The 14,755-nt window shown below is 44.9% G+C and overlaps 1 protein-coding gene and 1 long non-coding RNA gene across 2 annotated transcripts in view; one reads left to right on the plus strand and one right to left on the minus strand.

The window, feature by feature from the left end:
- Positions 1-24: 24 nt before the first annotated feature.
- Positions 25-2,151, plus strand: LOC309532740. The gene is made up of 2 exons (XR_014219995.1): positions 25-422; positions 1,660-2,151. It is a non-coding gene; the product is annotated as an uncharacterized lncRNA (long non-coding RNA).
- Positions 2,152-2,182: 31 nt separating this feature from the next.
- The window catches only part of LOC309532713 (WASH complex subunit 2-like), a 40,274-nt gene continuing 27,701 nt past the window's right edge, over positions 2,183-14,755 (minus strand). Inside the window, exons 19-25 of the mRNA XM_082223367.1 lie at positions 11,888-12,004; positions 10,858-10,983; positions 10,007-10,108; positions 7,202-7,393; positions 5,982-6,590; positions 3,727-3,901; positions 2,183-2,326 (exon numbers count right to left, since the gene is read on the minus strand). Of these exons, the coding sequence (XP_082079493.1) occupies positions 2,187-2,326; positions 3,727-3,901; positions 5,982-6,590; positions 7,202-7,393; positions 10,007-10,108; positions 10,858-10,983; positions 11,888-12,004 (1,461 nt within the window). The 3' untranslated portion in view covers positions 2,183-2,186. The remainder of the gene's footprint in view (positions 2,327-3,726; positions 3,902-5,981; positions 6,591-7,201; positions 7,394-10,006; positions 10,109-10,857; positions 10,984-11,887; positions 12,005-14,755) is intronic.

Here is a 14,755-nt window from a genome sequence, read left to right on the forward strand (position 1 = left end):
CTCGTCCGCCCACCGGGCCTTTGTGACGCGGCCAGGCGGGCTCCGGGCCAAGCCGCCCAGAGGTCTCCGCCCTCCCGAGCGCCGCCGCCCAATCGCCGGGCGCTCCCGCGGCTGGGAAAGAGCGGGGGGCGGGACTTCCCGCCGACGCCGGGGCGCTGTTGGTCGTTAACGGAGCGTGGGAGGGACCCCGGATGTTGGGACCCCGTTGCCGCTAGCAACGCGCCCTCGGCGCTTCCGCAAGGCCCGCAAGAGCTGCCGGGAAATGTAGTTTCGGCAGAGAGCCTCGCCCGTGGTAGCCGAGCCCCAGTTAAAAAAGGTGGACTACTCGCGTCTGGCATTTCAGTAACTAGGAGGGAGACATGCGGTCAGGACAATGGGTTAGCGCTTATCACAAAATCAACGCCAAAAAGATAAGCTCTCAGGTTTGCTTCCACCCTTGGGAGTCATAAGAACAGGCATAGGCAGCCTTTGGCCCTCCAGATGTTTTGGCCTACAACTCCCATGATCCCTAGCTAACAGGCCCACTGATCAGGGATGCTGGGAATTGTAGTCCCAAAACATCTGGAGGGCCAAAGGTTTCCTATGCCTGTTTAAGAATATTGGGAGACAGGAAATAAGCCCCCATTTGTCTGGAGAGACAATGGAGTGCGCCTTTGGGGGTGAACTGCTGCCCAGACACACTGGGCATGGGGGTCCTGGGCTGCCCGGATGACATGCCTCTCGGACTCACTGATGTGATCCAAAAGAAAGCAGAGCAATACGTTTGGCACCAGCTTGGCTGCGGGAGTTGCTGGAAGGAGGCGTATGAGATGCCTCCTTCCACTCTGGATTTGTGTAGGACCTTGTTGTTGTTGTTGTTTAGTCGTCTAGTCATGTCCGACTCTTCGTGACCCCATGGAACAGAGCACGCCAGGCACTTCTGTCTTCCACTGCCTCCCACAGTTTGGCCAAACTCATGCTGGTAGCTTCAAGAACACTATCCAACCATCTCGTCCTCTGTTGTCCCCTTCTCCTTGTGCCCTCCATCTTTCCCAACATCAGGGTCTTTTCCAGGGAATCTTCTCTTCTCACGAGGTGGCCAAAGTACTGGAGTCTCAGCTTCAGGATCTGTCCTTCCAGTGAGCACTCAGGGCTGATTTCCTTAAGAATGGATAGGTTTGATCTTCTTGCAGTCCATGGGACTCTCAAGAGTCTCCTCCAGCACCATAATTCAAAAGCATCAATTCTTCGTGAATCTGCCTTCTTTATGGTCCAGCTCTCACTTCCATACATCACTACTGGGAAAACCATAGCTATACGGACCTTTGTTGGCAAGGTGTAGGACCTTACTTAGCCTTTAGAGTTTGGATTTGATATCCCGCCTTTCACTCCCTTTTAAGGAGTCTCAAAGCGGCTAACATTCTCCTTTCCCTTCCTCCCCCACAACAAACACTCTGTGAGGTGAGTGGGGCTGTGGGACTTCAAAGAAATGTGACTGGCCCAAGGTCACCCAGCAGCTGCATGTGGAGGAGCGGAGACGTGAACCCGATTCCCCAGATTACAAGACTACCACTCTTAACCACTACACCACACTTTACTCTTCCCAAAGATAGCCTTTCTCCTAGATGAGCTACCTTTCCAGGTTGACGAGCCCCATCTGCCCTTCCTTTCTCTCTGCAGCCCGTGCAGAAACCACCTTGACTGTTGGACTGACTCTCTGAGGGTTTGAGACCCACTGGCTACCCCCATCAAGTTTAGCCAGCCATTCGAAGCCACATCCTGGCAGCATCCAGGAGCCACAGGTGAGAGCTGAGTGCAGGGTGGGGACCCAAGGTGCAACCCAGAAGGAGCATGTGTCCCCCACCAGAGGTCCTACCCCTCTCCCCTAACACCCCATACACAAAAACTGGTTTTACAAATTGTATTTATCAATATCAGATTTATTTTGACAGTTCTGATTAATAAAATCTATACTCTGTACAAAAGATTACATTAGCAGGTCAATGTATAAGCTACTGAACTGGAACAGAAGTGCTACAGGGTACTGAAATTATTTTTGGAACACTATGTTTCTTTTGATGCCCTGGAAGTAGAAATATTTAGATGCGAGCCTGAACAGCTCCGTCATACCAGGAGTTTAATCGGAAAGCAAGGGAATTAGTACTGGGCAGGATAAGAGTGTTACAGAAGAGTCAACGGCTACATTTTCATTGACCTTCAAATACATTGAGCGGGTCTTCAAATGTACTTGATGTTCTGATTTCGGATTTAGTTCCTGAAGCTGCCTGAAAGGACTGGGCCTTCTTGATGGTTGTCTTGGATTGACTACTAGGTGAGAAGATATCATCTAAAGACACACAGACAGACAGAGAGAGAGAGAGAGAGAGAGAGAGAGAGAGAATGGGAAATGGAAATACACAATTACTGCCAATGGTAAAAAAAAGCTACATTTGGCTGAGAATGTCATCTGTGTGCAAGTGTGATGAACCTGGTTTATATTGCCAATGACTTCTAAAGTTTTGCCAAATTGATATTGCTGGCTTCCATTTTAAAAGGGAGACAGACACTACTAGGTTTGTGTGTTTTGTCACCTTTCACCACCACCTTTTTCCGCCCATTGCTGAATTGTTTTAAAGGCAATGGTCATGGAAAAGTCCCAGATTATCTCAGACTCAAAAATTACATGACCTGCCTCAAGTATTAACTAGACAATATTCTGTCTCTTGCCATTTTAATGATCTTGAAAGATACTCATCAGTGCACATTACATGGGAAGATAGTAATCTTTTCTATTTTTTCCTATTAAAAGGCGGAACTTTAGTTTCTATAAGATTCTTGTTCCTTGAAATAACTGCCGTTTCTCCCATCCTGTCCCTTAGGCCTTAAACTGCCTTCCAGATAGTCTCTATGGAATTTCACCCTTATTTACGTCAAATCCCTCCTCAAAACTCACAAAGCCTTTAGACCATTCCAGATGTAATTTCCCACTGTAACTAAATGTGTAGCAGAAATAATTGCATCATATTTGCCCATTTAGTTTTGTCTCCATTTGCTTCTCTATTTTCTATTTTTGGATAGTGTCTCTAACTATATAAAAAACAACAAAATATCAAGTATGTACATATTTGCTGTATTTATTTTTTTCTGCCATCCTAACTATGGATACCCCCAAACCTCTAGAGAATGAGAAGGAAATTATTACGGTTCAAATGGAGTTGTGAAAGTCCAATAATAGGTTTTGTGACTGGTGTGAATTTAACCGGATACAAAACAAGGTTAGTAGCTATTGCCCGGGAAGCAACACTGAACCTGATGATCATGGAATTTAGTGGGTCAATAATGACAGATACAGGAGCTATTGACTGTGCCAAAAGCGTTTGAGCCAAGTACTCAGATACTTTGGATGTTTCACATTTTAGTCTATTCTGTAAACACTGTTAACACCAAAACTTTGTTGGAAGTAACAGAACATTTGAAAACACAGCACCCCTCTGCTGTGTATTAACAAAAAACACACTTTCACATTATGCAGGCTTTTCAAAATGCAAATATAACATACTCTGGGATGGGGGCTGATTATTGGGATAGCTACAGACAAGCAGTGGGAATTTTCTTTCAATGCGAGGATATCCTTTCAATGCAAACTGCCCATTCAGAGGAGATAATAATTTTTCTCTACCCTATGAAAACCACCACTTGGCACTTGTAACCATATTACAGACCTAATTGCTTACATTAATTCCTTACCTATCTCCTCATCAAATATAGATTTAGATTCCATCTTCTTTTTGGCACTCCTTTCTTTTGGTTTTACTGCAAGATCAGCAAATATGTCAACGTCATCATCAAACAGGTTCACTTCCAGCTCTTTTGATTTTGCTTTGACAGGCGGCTTAAGAGCTTCTGATGCAAATATATCATCCTTGAATAAAAGAAGAGAAATTTCAGTATAGGACAAGTTTGTGTAGCCACATTTCCCTACTCCCGCTACTTGGCGGCTGGTGATTCAGAATACAGCTGCTCTCATTCTGCCTGGTTTGGGGTTGGAGGGAATGAGTATTACCAGTTTTTCTTTTGTGGTGCCTGTGCCATTTCTTCAATTTTCAAATGTGCCTTGGGACCCAATAAGGTTGGGGTCCCCTGCTATAGGCAATCATGGTATTTATCAAATTTATATCCCACCCCTCCTTGGTCAATGATCCTAGGGCAGATCACAATTCACAACAACTCATACACAACAATTCAATTCGAAAATAGAAAACTGCAGTAAAAAGACATAAAACATCAACGTGGGTGGCGCTGTGGGTTAAACCACAGAGCCTAGGACTTGCTGATCAGAAGATCGGCGGTTCGAATCCCCATGACGGGGTGAGCTCCCGTTGCTCAGTCCCAGCTCCTGCCAACCTAGCAGTTCGGAAGAACGTCAAAGTGCAAGTAGAGTACCACTCCGGCGGGAAGGTAAACGACATTTCCGTGTGCTGCTCTGGTTCGCCAGAAGCGGCTTAGTCATGCTGGCCACATTACCCAGAAGCTGTACGCTGGCTCCCTCAGCCAATAAAGCGAGATGAGCGCCGCAACCCCAGAGTCGGCCACGACTGGACCTAATTGTCAGGGGTCCCTTTACCTTTACCTATATATATATTTAAAATCCTTAAATGTTCACAGTACAGAATGCAATTAACTGGCAACTGGCCTCATCAACTGAGCCCAGCCCGCCCCCCAAAAAAATTCTGGGCAAAGAGGCATATCTTCAATGCAAGTGTGGTGTAGTGGTTAAGAGCGGTAGACTCGTAATCTGGGGAACCGGGTTCACATCTCCGCTCCTCCACATGCAGCTGCTGGGTGACCTTGGGCCAGTCACACTTCTCTGAAGTCTCTCAGCCCCACTCACCTCACAGAGTGTTTGTTGTGGGGGAGAAAGGGAAAGGAGAATGTTAGCCGCTTTGAGACTCCTTAAAGGGAGTGAAAGGCAGGATATCAAATCCAAAACTCCTCTTCAGCTGGTGCTGAAGGTAAAATGTGCGCAGCTCCTTTGCAGTGAGATTTGCAAAATGTACATATCTTTCTCTGGCATCAACACATTTCTGTTAATGTGAGCAAGTTACTTCTTTATATACTACACAGCAAGGTTTTTAAAAATAAATAAAAAAGAAGTGTGATGTGAGTTGGCAATGTTTCTTTTTGTTATATTTGAAAAATAATTTCAAAATAAAAAATGTGAGTTTTCAGGCTACCTCTGTATGCGATACCTGACACAAATGTCAGTGGTACAATATAGAATCTAGCCAAGTTGAATTCTCTTCCCTGCTACTCTAGTAACACATAAAGCAGCCCATTAATAACTTCTGCTGAATGTTTAAGAATTTTAAAGCACACTACACATCACAACAAAATCTACATAAATGCTTGATAGATAATTAAAGCAACTGCCTCTTCACTGAGATCATCCAGCAGAGGGGAGAAATGGAAATGAACTGGGTGAATTGTACTCAGGATTTGCGAAAGTATCATCGTGTTTCAAAGGCTGGCCCAGGAAAGAAAACCCACAGAGACCAGGTAAAAGGAGGAGACTGGCAAGGAAGAAGTTAAACATGCCTATGTTTCCTACATCCTTCCAGAGTTAATCAACATTTCCAAATCACAACATAACCACCTCCCCATTCTACGATATGACATCACATCCTTGTGCTATCTAATTTTCGGAGGAATTTATGCAGTGGACAGTAATCCCATGCTTACAGAGTTGCTGAGCCAGGAACAGGGAGGCTGTGGTCTTCCCTATGTTGTCTGACTCCAACTCCCATTGGCCCCAACAAGGCCAATGGTCAGGAATGACAGGGAAATGGAGCTCAACATCTGGAAGATGCACATTTCCCATCCCTGTGCTAAGCAAAAGTAGCAGAGCACAAAAGAAGCCATATCCAGGCCCAAAGGAACAAGATTCCAACATTCACATACTGGCAGGTCTCTTCCAACTCTAAAATTCTATGTTTCTACATTACCTCAAAAATATCTGGGATGGAAGGATCCTGGACTAACTGAGGAATGGGTTTTGGATCTTTCCTCTTCACAGTTTTTTTACTGGTGGCAAAGAGATCATCTTCATCCTCCAAGAATGGAGTTGGGTCGGGTTTCTTTGAGGGCTTTTCAGCCTGGAAGAGGCCTTCACTATTTGCACCATCCAATGCCAATGGAACAGGCAGACCTTCCCCACTTTTAGGGACCTGGCTCATGAGGCTTTCCGTTTCCACCTTTGCCTTTGGTCTTGTGGTCACTTTAGATGCTATGCTGTCAGCAAAAATATCATTTGACTCAAAGAGATCATGCACATTACGCTGGGCTGCTGATTTTGAGCCAGGGCTACCAGCTGCCTCGTGAAGCTGCTCACTGCTGTTGGTTGGTAGAGGCGATTGAGATTCTTCAGTGTTTCCCTTCCTATGCAGTTTTACGTTGGAGGGATGCAATGTGGCTGGTGGCACAGAGCTTTCTTTGAAGAGAGGCGGGGATGAATCCTCAGCAATGTTCATGTCATTCGAGTTATCCCCTTGAGCAGCCAATCGCCTGGCATTTCTGGTAGGTGGCCTTCGTTTCCCAGTCACCTTGATTCTGCCCTGCAATAACAATGAAGCCAAGGTGACAACAGGACACAAAATGAGAAACAAGTAAACTTACTGTATTTTTCGCTCTACAGGATGCACCCGACCATAGGACGCACCTTGTTTTAGAGGGGGAGAACAAGAAAAAAAAATCTGCCCCTCTCTGCTCAGCGCCCCTTCAGCGAAGCGGCAGGAGAAACGGAGCCCCTTCCATTTCTCCTCCCGCTTGGCTGAAGGGGTGCTACGCAGCTCTCCCTCTCTGCTGAAGCCGGGAGAGTCTTGCTCTCCCGGCTTCAGCAAAAGGAACCCGAAGCCTGCGGAGCGCAGCGGGAACTCGCACTGTGCTCCGAAGGCTTCAGGCGGCTATCCCTGAAGCCTGGAGAGCGAGAGGGGTCGGTGTGCACCAACCCCTCTTGCACTCCAGGCTTCAGCGAAAGCAACGCGAAGCCTCCAGAGACTTTGCGTTGCTATTGCTGAAGCCAAGGAGCCTGCATTTGCTCCATAGGACGCACACACATTTCCCCTTAATTTTTGAAGGGGAAAAAGTGTGTCTTATAAAGCGAAAAATACGGTACATTCCAAATAGCATCAAGGATGCTGCTGCATGAAGTATTACAAAGTTATACCTTGTTGGCATTTTGCAGTGTGTCTGCTTGCATGGGATCATCAAAGCTGACTCCCATCTCCTTATTACTTCCTGCAGCAGAGGCTGTTTCAACATGCTGTACGCCATGAGGTTCATGAATCGGAGTCTTTGGATACAATGAAGGTGGCTTCGCACTGGGCAGCAAAACTGCTGGATTAATATCCAAGCTTGCCTTAGAAAGGGATGGAGAGGCCATTGTTAATGGGAGCAGTAGATAAGGAAAATATAAATGTGAAATCCAAGAAAAATAAAATCACCAAGAGCATTTCCACATTTGACAAAGATCAGGAAAAACAAGAATAGTGCATGCGCACAGAAGGACATGCCCTCTCACCCTTTCCCCCTCAGTTTAGGAATTTTAGTCCTGTCCAGAGACATGTCTTTCCCAAAAGGAAAAAAAAGCACATCCTGTGAAACATGCATTTACAGAAAGCAGATGTTGCATTCACAAGAAAGGACTGAAGCCAGAAGTGGGGGGAAAAGAATTTTATTGTGGAAGAACCACAGTTAGCAGGAAAAGTACACTGAAAGCTAAAATGCCAGTAAAATAAATTACTTGTAATTTTCCAATCCTAGATGAGGACTCTCTATGTTTACTTGCACCAAGGCCAGTGGATTTCTGTATAAAAATGGCATTAGATATACATTAATCCAAGTGAATAAAAGTAATGCACTCAGTATTTTACAGGAGCATCTCAGAAGCAGTATGATAGCCCAGAAAGTATGGTTGCCGCCCCCCCCCCACCTGAGCCCTTACTGCAACAGCGCAGGGTTGCCTGCAGCCTATGGGCCTCATTAGATTCAATAGGGGGAGGCCTGAATTTAGCCCACAATGCCATTTCCCCGAAGGCCATAAGGCATCAGGTGTGAGACAGGAAAATACATGGTTGAAAAGGAACCATCTTGAAAATGTGCTCTTGGCTGTTCCTTGACATGTGGGTGACAGATTCACTGTCTTCTAAATTTGGCATGAAATGTAACCCCAACTGGGAACTTAAAAGCCCCACTTTGATCTTCCTTTGCAGCACAGCGTGACTTCAGGCCATGCTGGAAAGGAAATGTAAGTGACCTAACATTGTGGCACCATGTGATTTGAGAGGTCGGAAGGCCCACTCAGCTGCCAACATAGCCTGCTGGGAGTAAAGAACTAAGGAGCCAGCCCTCCAGCAAAACCCTGTTCCCCACCCTTGCCTTAGTGACTAGGTGAAGAAGGGTGGAGAAAGGGCAGGATCATAGCTGTCAGCTTACAGATTTGAAAATAAAGGACCAGCAGCCTCAAAAATAAGGGATCAGCAGCCAAAATAAGGGATTTTCTGGGCACAGGTAGGTTCGACTTCTGAGCCTCTCTGAGCCAAAGGCAGAAAGCCCAGCCAGCAGCCAAACGAAGCCTCAAGCGGTGGTTCCAACAGCACAGCAACCCGGCAAAGGGGATGCAGCAAGGAAAACCACCATCACCTCTCCGCTGGGAAGCGCTGAGCAAAGGCGAGTCCCCAGGCAACGCGGCCGATTTGATCGGCACAAGGCATGCAAGCTCCACCCCCCAGTCGTTCTTAGACTCCTTATTGGGTGAGCAACGCAGCCAAGCAACACAGTTGGAGCCTCCCTTCTCCCTGGCCGGCAGTGAGGGAGGGAGAGGAGCTGCTTCCTTTGAAACCCGGGAAATTTAAGGGACATCATCAATAAGGGACAGCAGTGGGAAACAGCACTGGGATAAGGGAGTTTCCTGCCAAATAAGGGACGGTTGACAGCTATGGGCAGGATGCCAGGAGGCAGTTAAAGGAGCAATGAGAATATCTATGTAGATTGAAAAGAGAATATCTATGTAGATATTTGAGTGTCTTATGTGCTTGCTTAGATAGAAAATGGGGGTAGTTCAGGAACTGCATTTAGGAACAAGCTCTCGAAGCTCTCTAAAATTGGAACTTACAAACCTTTAAGTTTGATTCTTCTTGTTTGGCGTTTTTATTACTTTCCGGAACTTCACTATCCTCTTCCAAAGAGGAGATTACTGTTTTCTTCTCTGCTACCTTCCAAAAAGTAAAATAAAGAAGTGTAAGTGAACAAGAAGAGGAATACCCTAAATTCTGCACACTTATATATATTTTCCCATCTTAAAAATGAATACTAAGATGGGGGTGGGGAGAGGCAATTTGCACTGGGTCTGCAGTGCATGGGGGATGGTTAATTCTCCCCTCCTGTGCTGGAACCTGTTCTGATTAGGCAACATTCAAAAGCAGAAAAGAACCACACAGACAATGTGAGGAGCCTGGGATATTCCTTTTCCTGTGCCACATCTAGCAGAAATGTGGAACTCGAAAAAGCTGCTGTAGAGAGTTGTTGGCTGCAAAGACCGGCTGGTGAGGGTTTTTAAAAACAAACAAACAAACAAACAAACCAAACCAAAACAAGAGGAGGGCTGCTTCGTCCTAAAAAGTACAGTACAGCCAACTCCCATTAACTGAAAGTATGAGGCATTTGTCTCATCTCCTCCCTGTTTTCAGGAGAATTTCCTTGTTCAAAAAGAGCGGAGCTGAAAAAAACCAGTCTAGCTCTAGTCCCAAAATCTTCTTTCCACAAAAAGTGAGTCAAAAATCTAAATCCTGCAACAATGAGCAAGAACACTACTTGTATGAACAGTGCATCTGCCCAATTTGCTTAATTTATGTGGCTGCAGAACAGGGTTTTTTTAAGCCGTAACATTCCATGTGATTAATATGCAAGGCAACGGGCAACTTTGCTCTGCGCATTACTGCTCCTCAAATTCTCAGGACAAAATGGCAAGTACCAAGGGCTTTGCTTTAGAAGGGCTGAATAGACCATCATCACCATCATCATCAGCTCCAAACAGCCCTCCATCAGATGGAAGTTTTACCCTGGGCTTTGGAACCTGAAATTAATAATGGAAATAAATCAGTCTCTTATAAGTAAAATAAAGCAAAATATTAAATTCCTTTACAGAACAGTAGAGGCAGATTTTTTGTGTGGTTCTAGACTTTTTTTACCTTTTCTCACAAAGAGTCACTTTCTGACTATGTCCCCTTTAAACCACAGATAGGGAATATTTAGGGCCCAAGGGCTGCTTTCCCTCCCAGGCAGCTTTCTGGGGGCCATATTCCAGAGGTGGGCAGGGCCAGAGGCAAAAGAGGGCAAAGCAGCTGATGTGAGTCTTATCTCTGCACAGTAGAGGCTACATTCCAGCAATGCAGAAATCTCAAGTTTCTCTACTCTGCCCCTTCTCAACACACTCCTTTCCATTCCCCAACCAGGTAAGCAAGAGCCATTATCACTGCTCAGACACGTAATCTAGACAGGCAAAAGCACAAGAAAGGAATGTAGCCCAGGAAGAATCTTAAAGTCCATTTAAACCAGCTTGGAGGCTCCCCACTAAATGGGTGGAGGGCTTCTATGATGCAAGAGTCTTCCACAAAAAGACATTGAATTGACTTAAGATTTCAACTGCTGTTAATTTTTTTATTACATGCATATGCATGGCCGCCTTGTTAAACTGCACATAGTCAGCAGGGTTTGAATAACATCCTTTGTAAAGTTCTTTCTGCTAGTGCTCTAACAGGAATTGTTCTTTTTGGTTTTAATTTTTTCATACACCCACTTTAAAGGTATTTTGGACTGACCGACCTCTTTTTTGCTGCGAGCAAAAAGATCAACATCGGGATCATTGTCTTTCTGCAGCTTTTGGCTGAAGAGAAGTTCTTCATCCTGAAAGACGCCTGTGCTCTTGGAAGGGATACTGTTCTCGGAGGGCTGGAAAAGAAGCAAGGCTCAAGAGGCTTTGTGGACTCCTTAATAACTTGAGTTTATAACATCTGTCAACTTGTAAACTTATTTCTAAGTTTTTAATTCAATTTTCCAGATACCTGCATGAATGCACATGACACACTCGTGTACACAACCTCACCACCACCTAGTAGCAGAGGTCCCTTATCCATCCTTGCCTGCTCCCTGATTCATGATGTTAATTAAGTAATACTGATTCAATTTTATGTGTCCTTACGTAACTGTTGCTGCTATGTGTTTACAGTGCAGACATCTTTCTTCATAGCCGTTTACCTTCCCGCCGGAGTGGTACCTATTTATCTACTTGCATTTTAACGTGCTTTCGAACTGCTAGGTTGGCAGGAGCACGGACCGAGCAATGGGAGCTCACCCCATCGCAGGGATTCGAACCACCGACCTTCTGATCGGCAAATCCTAGACTCTGTGGTTTAACCCACACAGCGGGAAGGTAAACAGTGTCTCTGTGCGCTGCTCTGGTTCGCCAGAAACGGCTTAGTCATGCTGGCCATATGACCCGGAAGCTGTACACCGGCTCCCTTGGCCAATAAAGCGAGATGAGTGCCGCAACCCCAGAGTCGGTCACAACTGGACCTAATGGTCAGGAGTCCCTTTACCTTTTACACACTTGGTTAGGAACTTTCTCTTACCTGGCATCTTGGCTGTGAGCCCTGGAAGATGTGCTCCCTGACTTGTAGACATTTTCCCAATTGGCCTGGGAGGGCAAAGCCCTGACTGACTCCAGATACAAAAGCTACTGAACAGACTCTTGGGTTGTAGTATTGTTTAGGGTGTTCCGGTGGTGTTTTTTTTAAAAAAAAATATATATTACTTGTTGTATCTTTATTTTTAGGATGACTCCAGTATCACTCACCTTTTCAATTTCCCTCTGTGTCATTTTATCAGCATCCACAGCTTCATTTTTCTCCTCTTCGTCAAATAAGCTAAAGACACTTTTAATCCTTTTTTTGACATCTTTCTCCAAAAGGGGCTAAGAGTTATCAAACAAATGTAAGTTATCCACTGGATCTAGAGAAGATTGCGCTAAATGCTCATGCTAGATTTAGAAGTAGTTGAATTGATTTTACACCCCCTTATCCAGTACTTGGAACAACAAATTAAAAGGTTCCCTCTCTCATTTATTAATTTACTTTCTGTTTCTGTTTTCCCTACCACCATTCAGAAAATATGCTCAAGGTAGCAAGAAACTGGCTATTGAGTTGCACGCTTAAGGTGCAAGGTCACATCTGCCTGGAACACACAAATGATCATGGTTCCCAAACAAACCTCAAAACTCTCTGAACCTTCAAACACATTCATTTTTGATATTTCAAAGGCCAGTCTTCTCTCTCTCTCCCCCCCTCTCTCTGTGTACGCATATAAATGTACATCTATATGTAGTTGCTGAAAGTCATCTGTATATTACTTAGCAATCTGTAGACACCTTTCCTTTTTTTTTTTAAAGTATAGTGACCCCAACATCGGCTGCCTTCCTTGCCAAAAATGGCTACATGGATTGACAGCTGATTTCTATAACTGGAGGTCTTTGGAGAAATTGTTACACAACAATAGCTACCACTTACTTTCATGACCGCTGTCTTTCATTACATATCAATTTTATAGGCAGTTTCATTCTGTCAATTGATACATCACTTTTGGACTATTTTCACTGCTTTGGCAGTTCCTGTGATCTTGTCCGTGGTTTCTCCCTATACAGCGCTGCAAAGGTTCAGCTCTTCCTCTGTTCCCTCACTGAAACCTTCAATTTATTCTCTAACTATTACAACCTTCTCTTTCACTCTCACCTCTAAGATTCTGTTTCCAAGATGCTTCACTTGTCTCATATTCACACCATGTGAAAGATCTCTTTAAACTCCTGCATTGCTTTCTTGCCCACTCCCATATATAATGCAAATTATTTGTCCTGGCATTTAAAACCTTCTCAGCCTTGACCCATTATACAGATATATCTCTGCCCCTGACCTTTCCTTCTTCAACTTTGACATCCTCAGCTACCCAAAAGATACCATTCTCCCTTAAACAAGACTGCCTATTCTACCTTACTACCCCTTATTCCTAAAACACCCCTCCCATAAAGCCACCTCTCTCTCTCAACTCTCCCCACAAAGCTTAGTTTATGCTTGAAGACCTTGTTCTCTAAGACAACTAAGCCCAAGTATATATTGCTACACTGGTTCCTACTTTTATCCCCAACATCTCTGCCTAACTACCTCCTGGCCTCTCCCTTCCAAAAAACCCAAGGCAGTAACATCCTTGGGGCAAGAGCCTATAATTTTGCTTACATTACTTTGTAAACTGTCCAATGGTGCTAAATATATTAAAATAGCGTTATTAAAATAGTGATCTTCTGAGACTTCCGGGGTGGCGCCATCGGCAATGGCGGACTCCCTCTGAACTGGAGGGACCAGCTCTGCATGAAACGGGTCTTTTCCGCTACGGCAAAGCAGGGACCCTGCTAAAAATCACAGGCGGATGAAGCCTGTGACCATGGGACTCGGCGGGCACCCTTAGCGCCCCCCCAACCCGCAAAGGAACCCACTAACGGGCTCCGAAGTGAAGAGGGGGAAGTGGCGCGGTGCTGTGAGTCAACTGCTATTTCCGTGGAGCAAAGCCGCACAGCCGTTGCCGGAGAGCACTGCCTTTTTCTTGGGACAATTTGGCTTCTAAAATAAGCACCCGTGAGTACTTAAACTTTGAACAATCAGACTTTAAATAAGGATTTGCGAGAAGAAAGGAATTGGACTTAAAAATTTACTTTAATTTGGTACTGAAACGGGAAGGTCTAAACAGGAAGTCAGCCTTCCGTTTCTTTGTAGACAGAATAAAGCAAAGACAACGTAAACTAGAGCTCAGAAAATCGCTTTTAAAGGATTGGCTTTCATCATTTAAAATTGTTGAAGCCCCCTTCGGCAGCAGGAGAAGAAGGGGGATCTTTTTTGGACTGTTTAAACCTGCAGAAGTGAGTTTAAAGTAAAGTAACTTTCCACCGTCCTGATCCTGGAGCGGGGTGTCAGGACTGACGTTTTGAAGCTCATTGACCAGAGAAAAACGTTTTTGACAGATAGTTAAAGGAAGAGAAACATAGTGATTCCACTGTTTCCTTTCGCACTTTAAAGGAACAAATATTGACAAAATATCTCAAAAGGATACTTTGCTGCAAGAACAAATAGAAGTTCTCCCCCTAGAGGGAGACTGTGAAACTGTAACTAATTCCAGGGAGCTTGCAGCTGTCTCAGATTACAATCGTGGGAATGGACTTGTGACCTTGTAGGACAATGTATTCAGAGGCTCTGTTGTGTGCTCTCTGTAAAACAAGTGCCCTACTGGGACAGTTAAGTGAGAAGACGGACTTGATGACTAATGCGGCCAGAATTTTTGAACAGGCAGTGGGAAACTATGTGGAGCCCACCCAGGAATTAGATCAGGAGTGCGTCCTGACAGAGCAGATGAGAGAAGAGGATGTTGCTGAATCCTGGGCGCCAGAGATGGAGGGAGCTGCGGCCTTGCAGGAACAAGAGCTTTTGGATTTGACAAATGACCTTGGAAAAAGCCAGATTTGGAAAGATAAAGTTTGGATTGGTTTGGAAATGGGGGGTTGGATAGACCCCCCCTATGCAAGGATGTTTGGACTTTTAGAGTCTGGCAATGGGCCGTGAGATGTTTGGAGCTGTGGGGGCTCTCAAGTTTGGAGGGATTCTTAAACATCTTCTTAAATACCACA

Source organism: Podarcis vaucheri (assembly GCF_965113315.1).
Source record: "Podarcis vaucheri genome assembly, chromosome: 5".
Taxonomy (NCBI): domain Eukaryota; kingdom Metazoa; phylum Chordata; class Lepidosauria; order Squamata; family Lacertidae; genus Podarcis; species Podarcis vaucheri.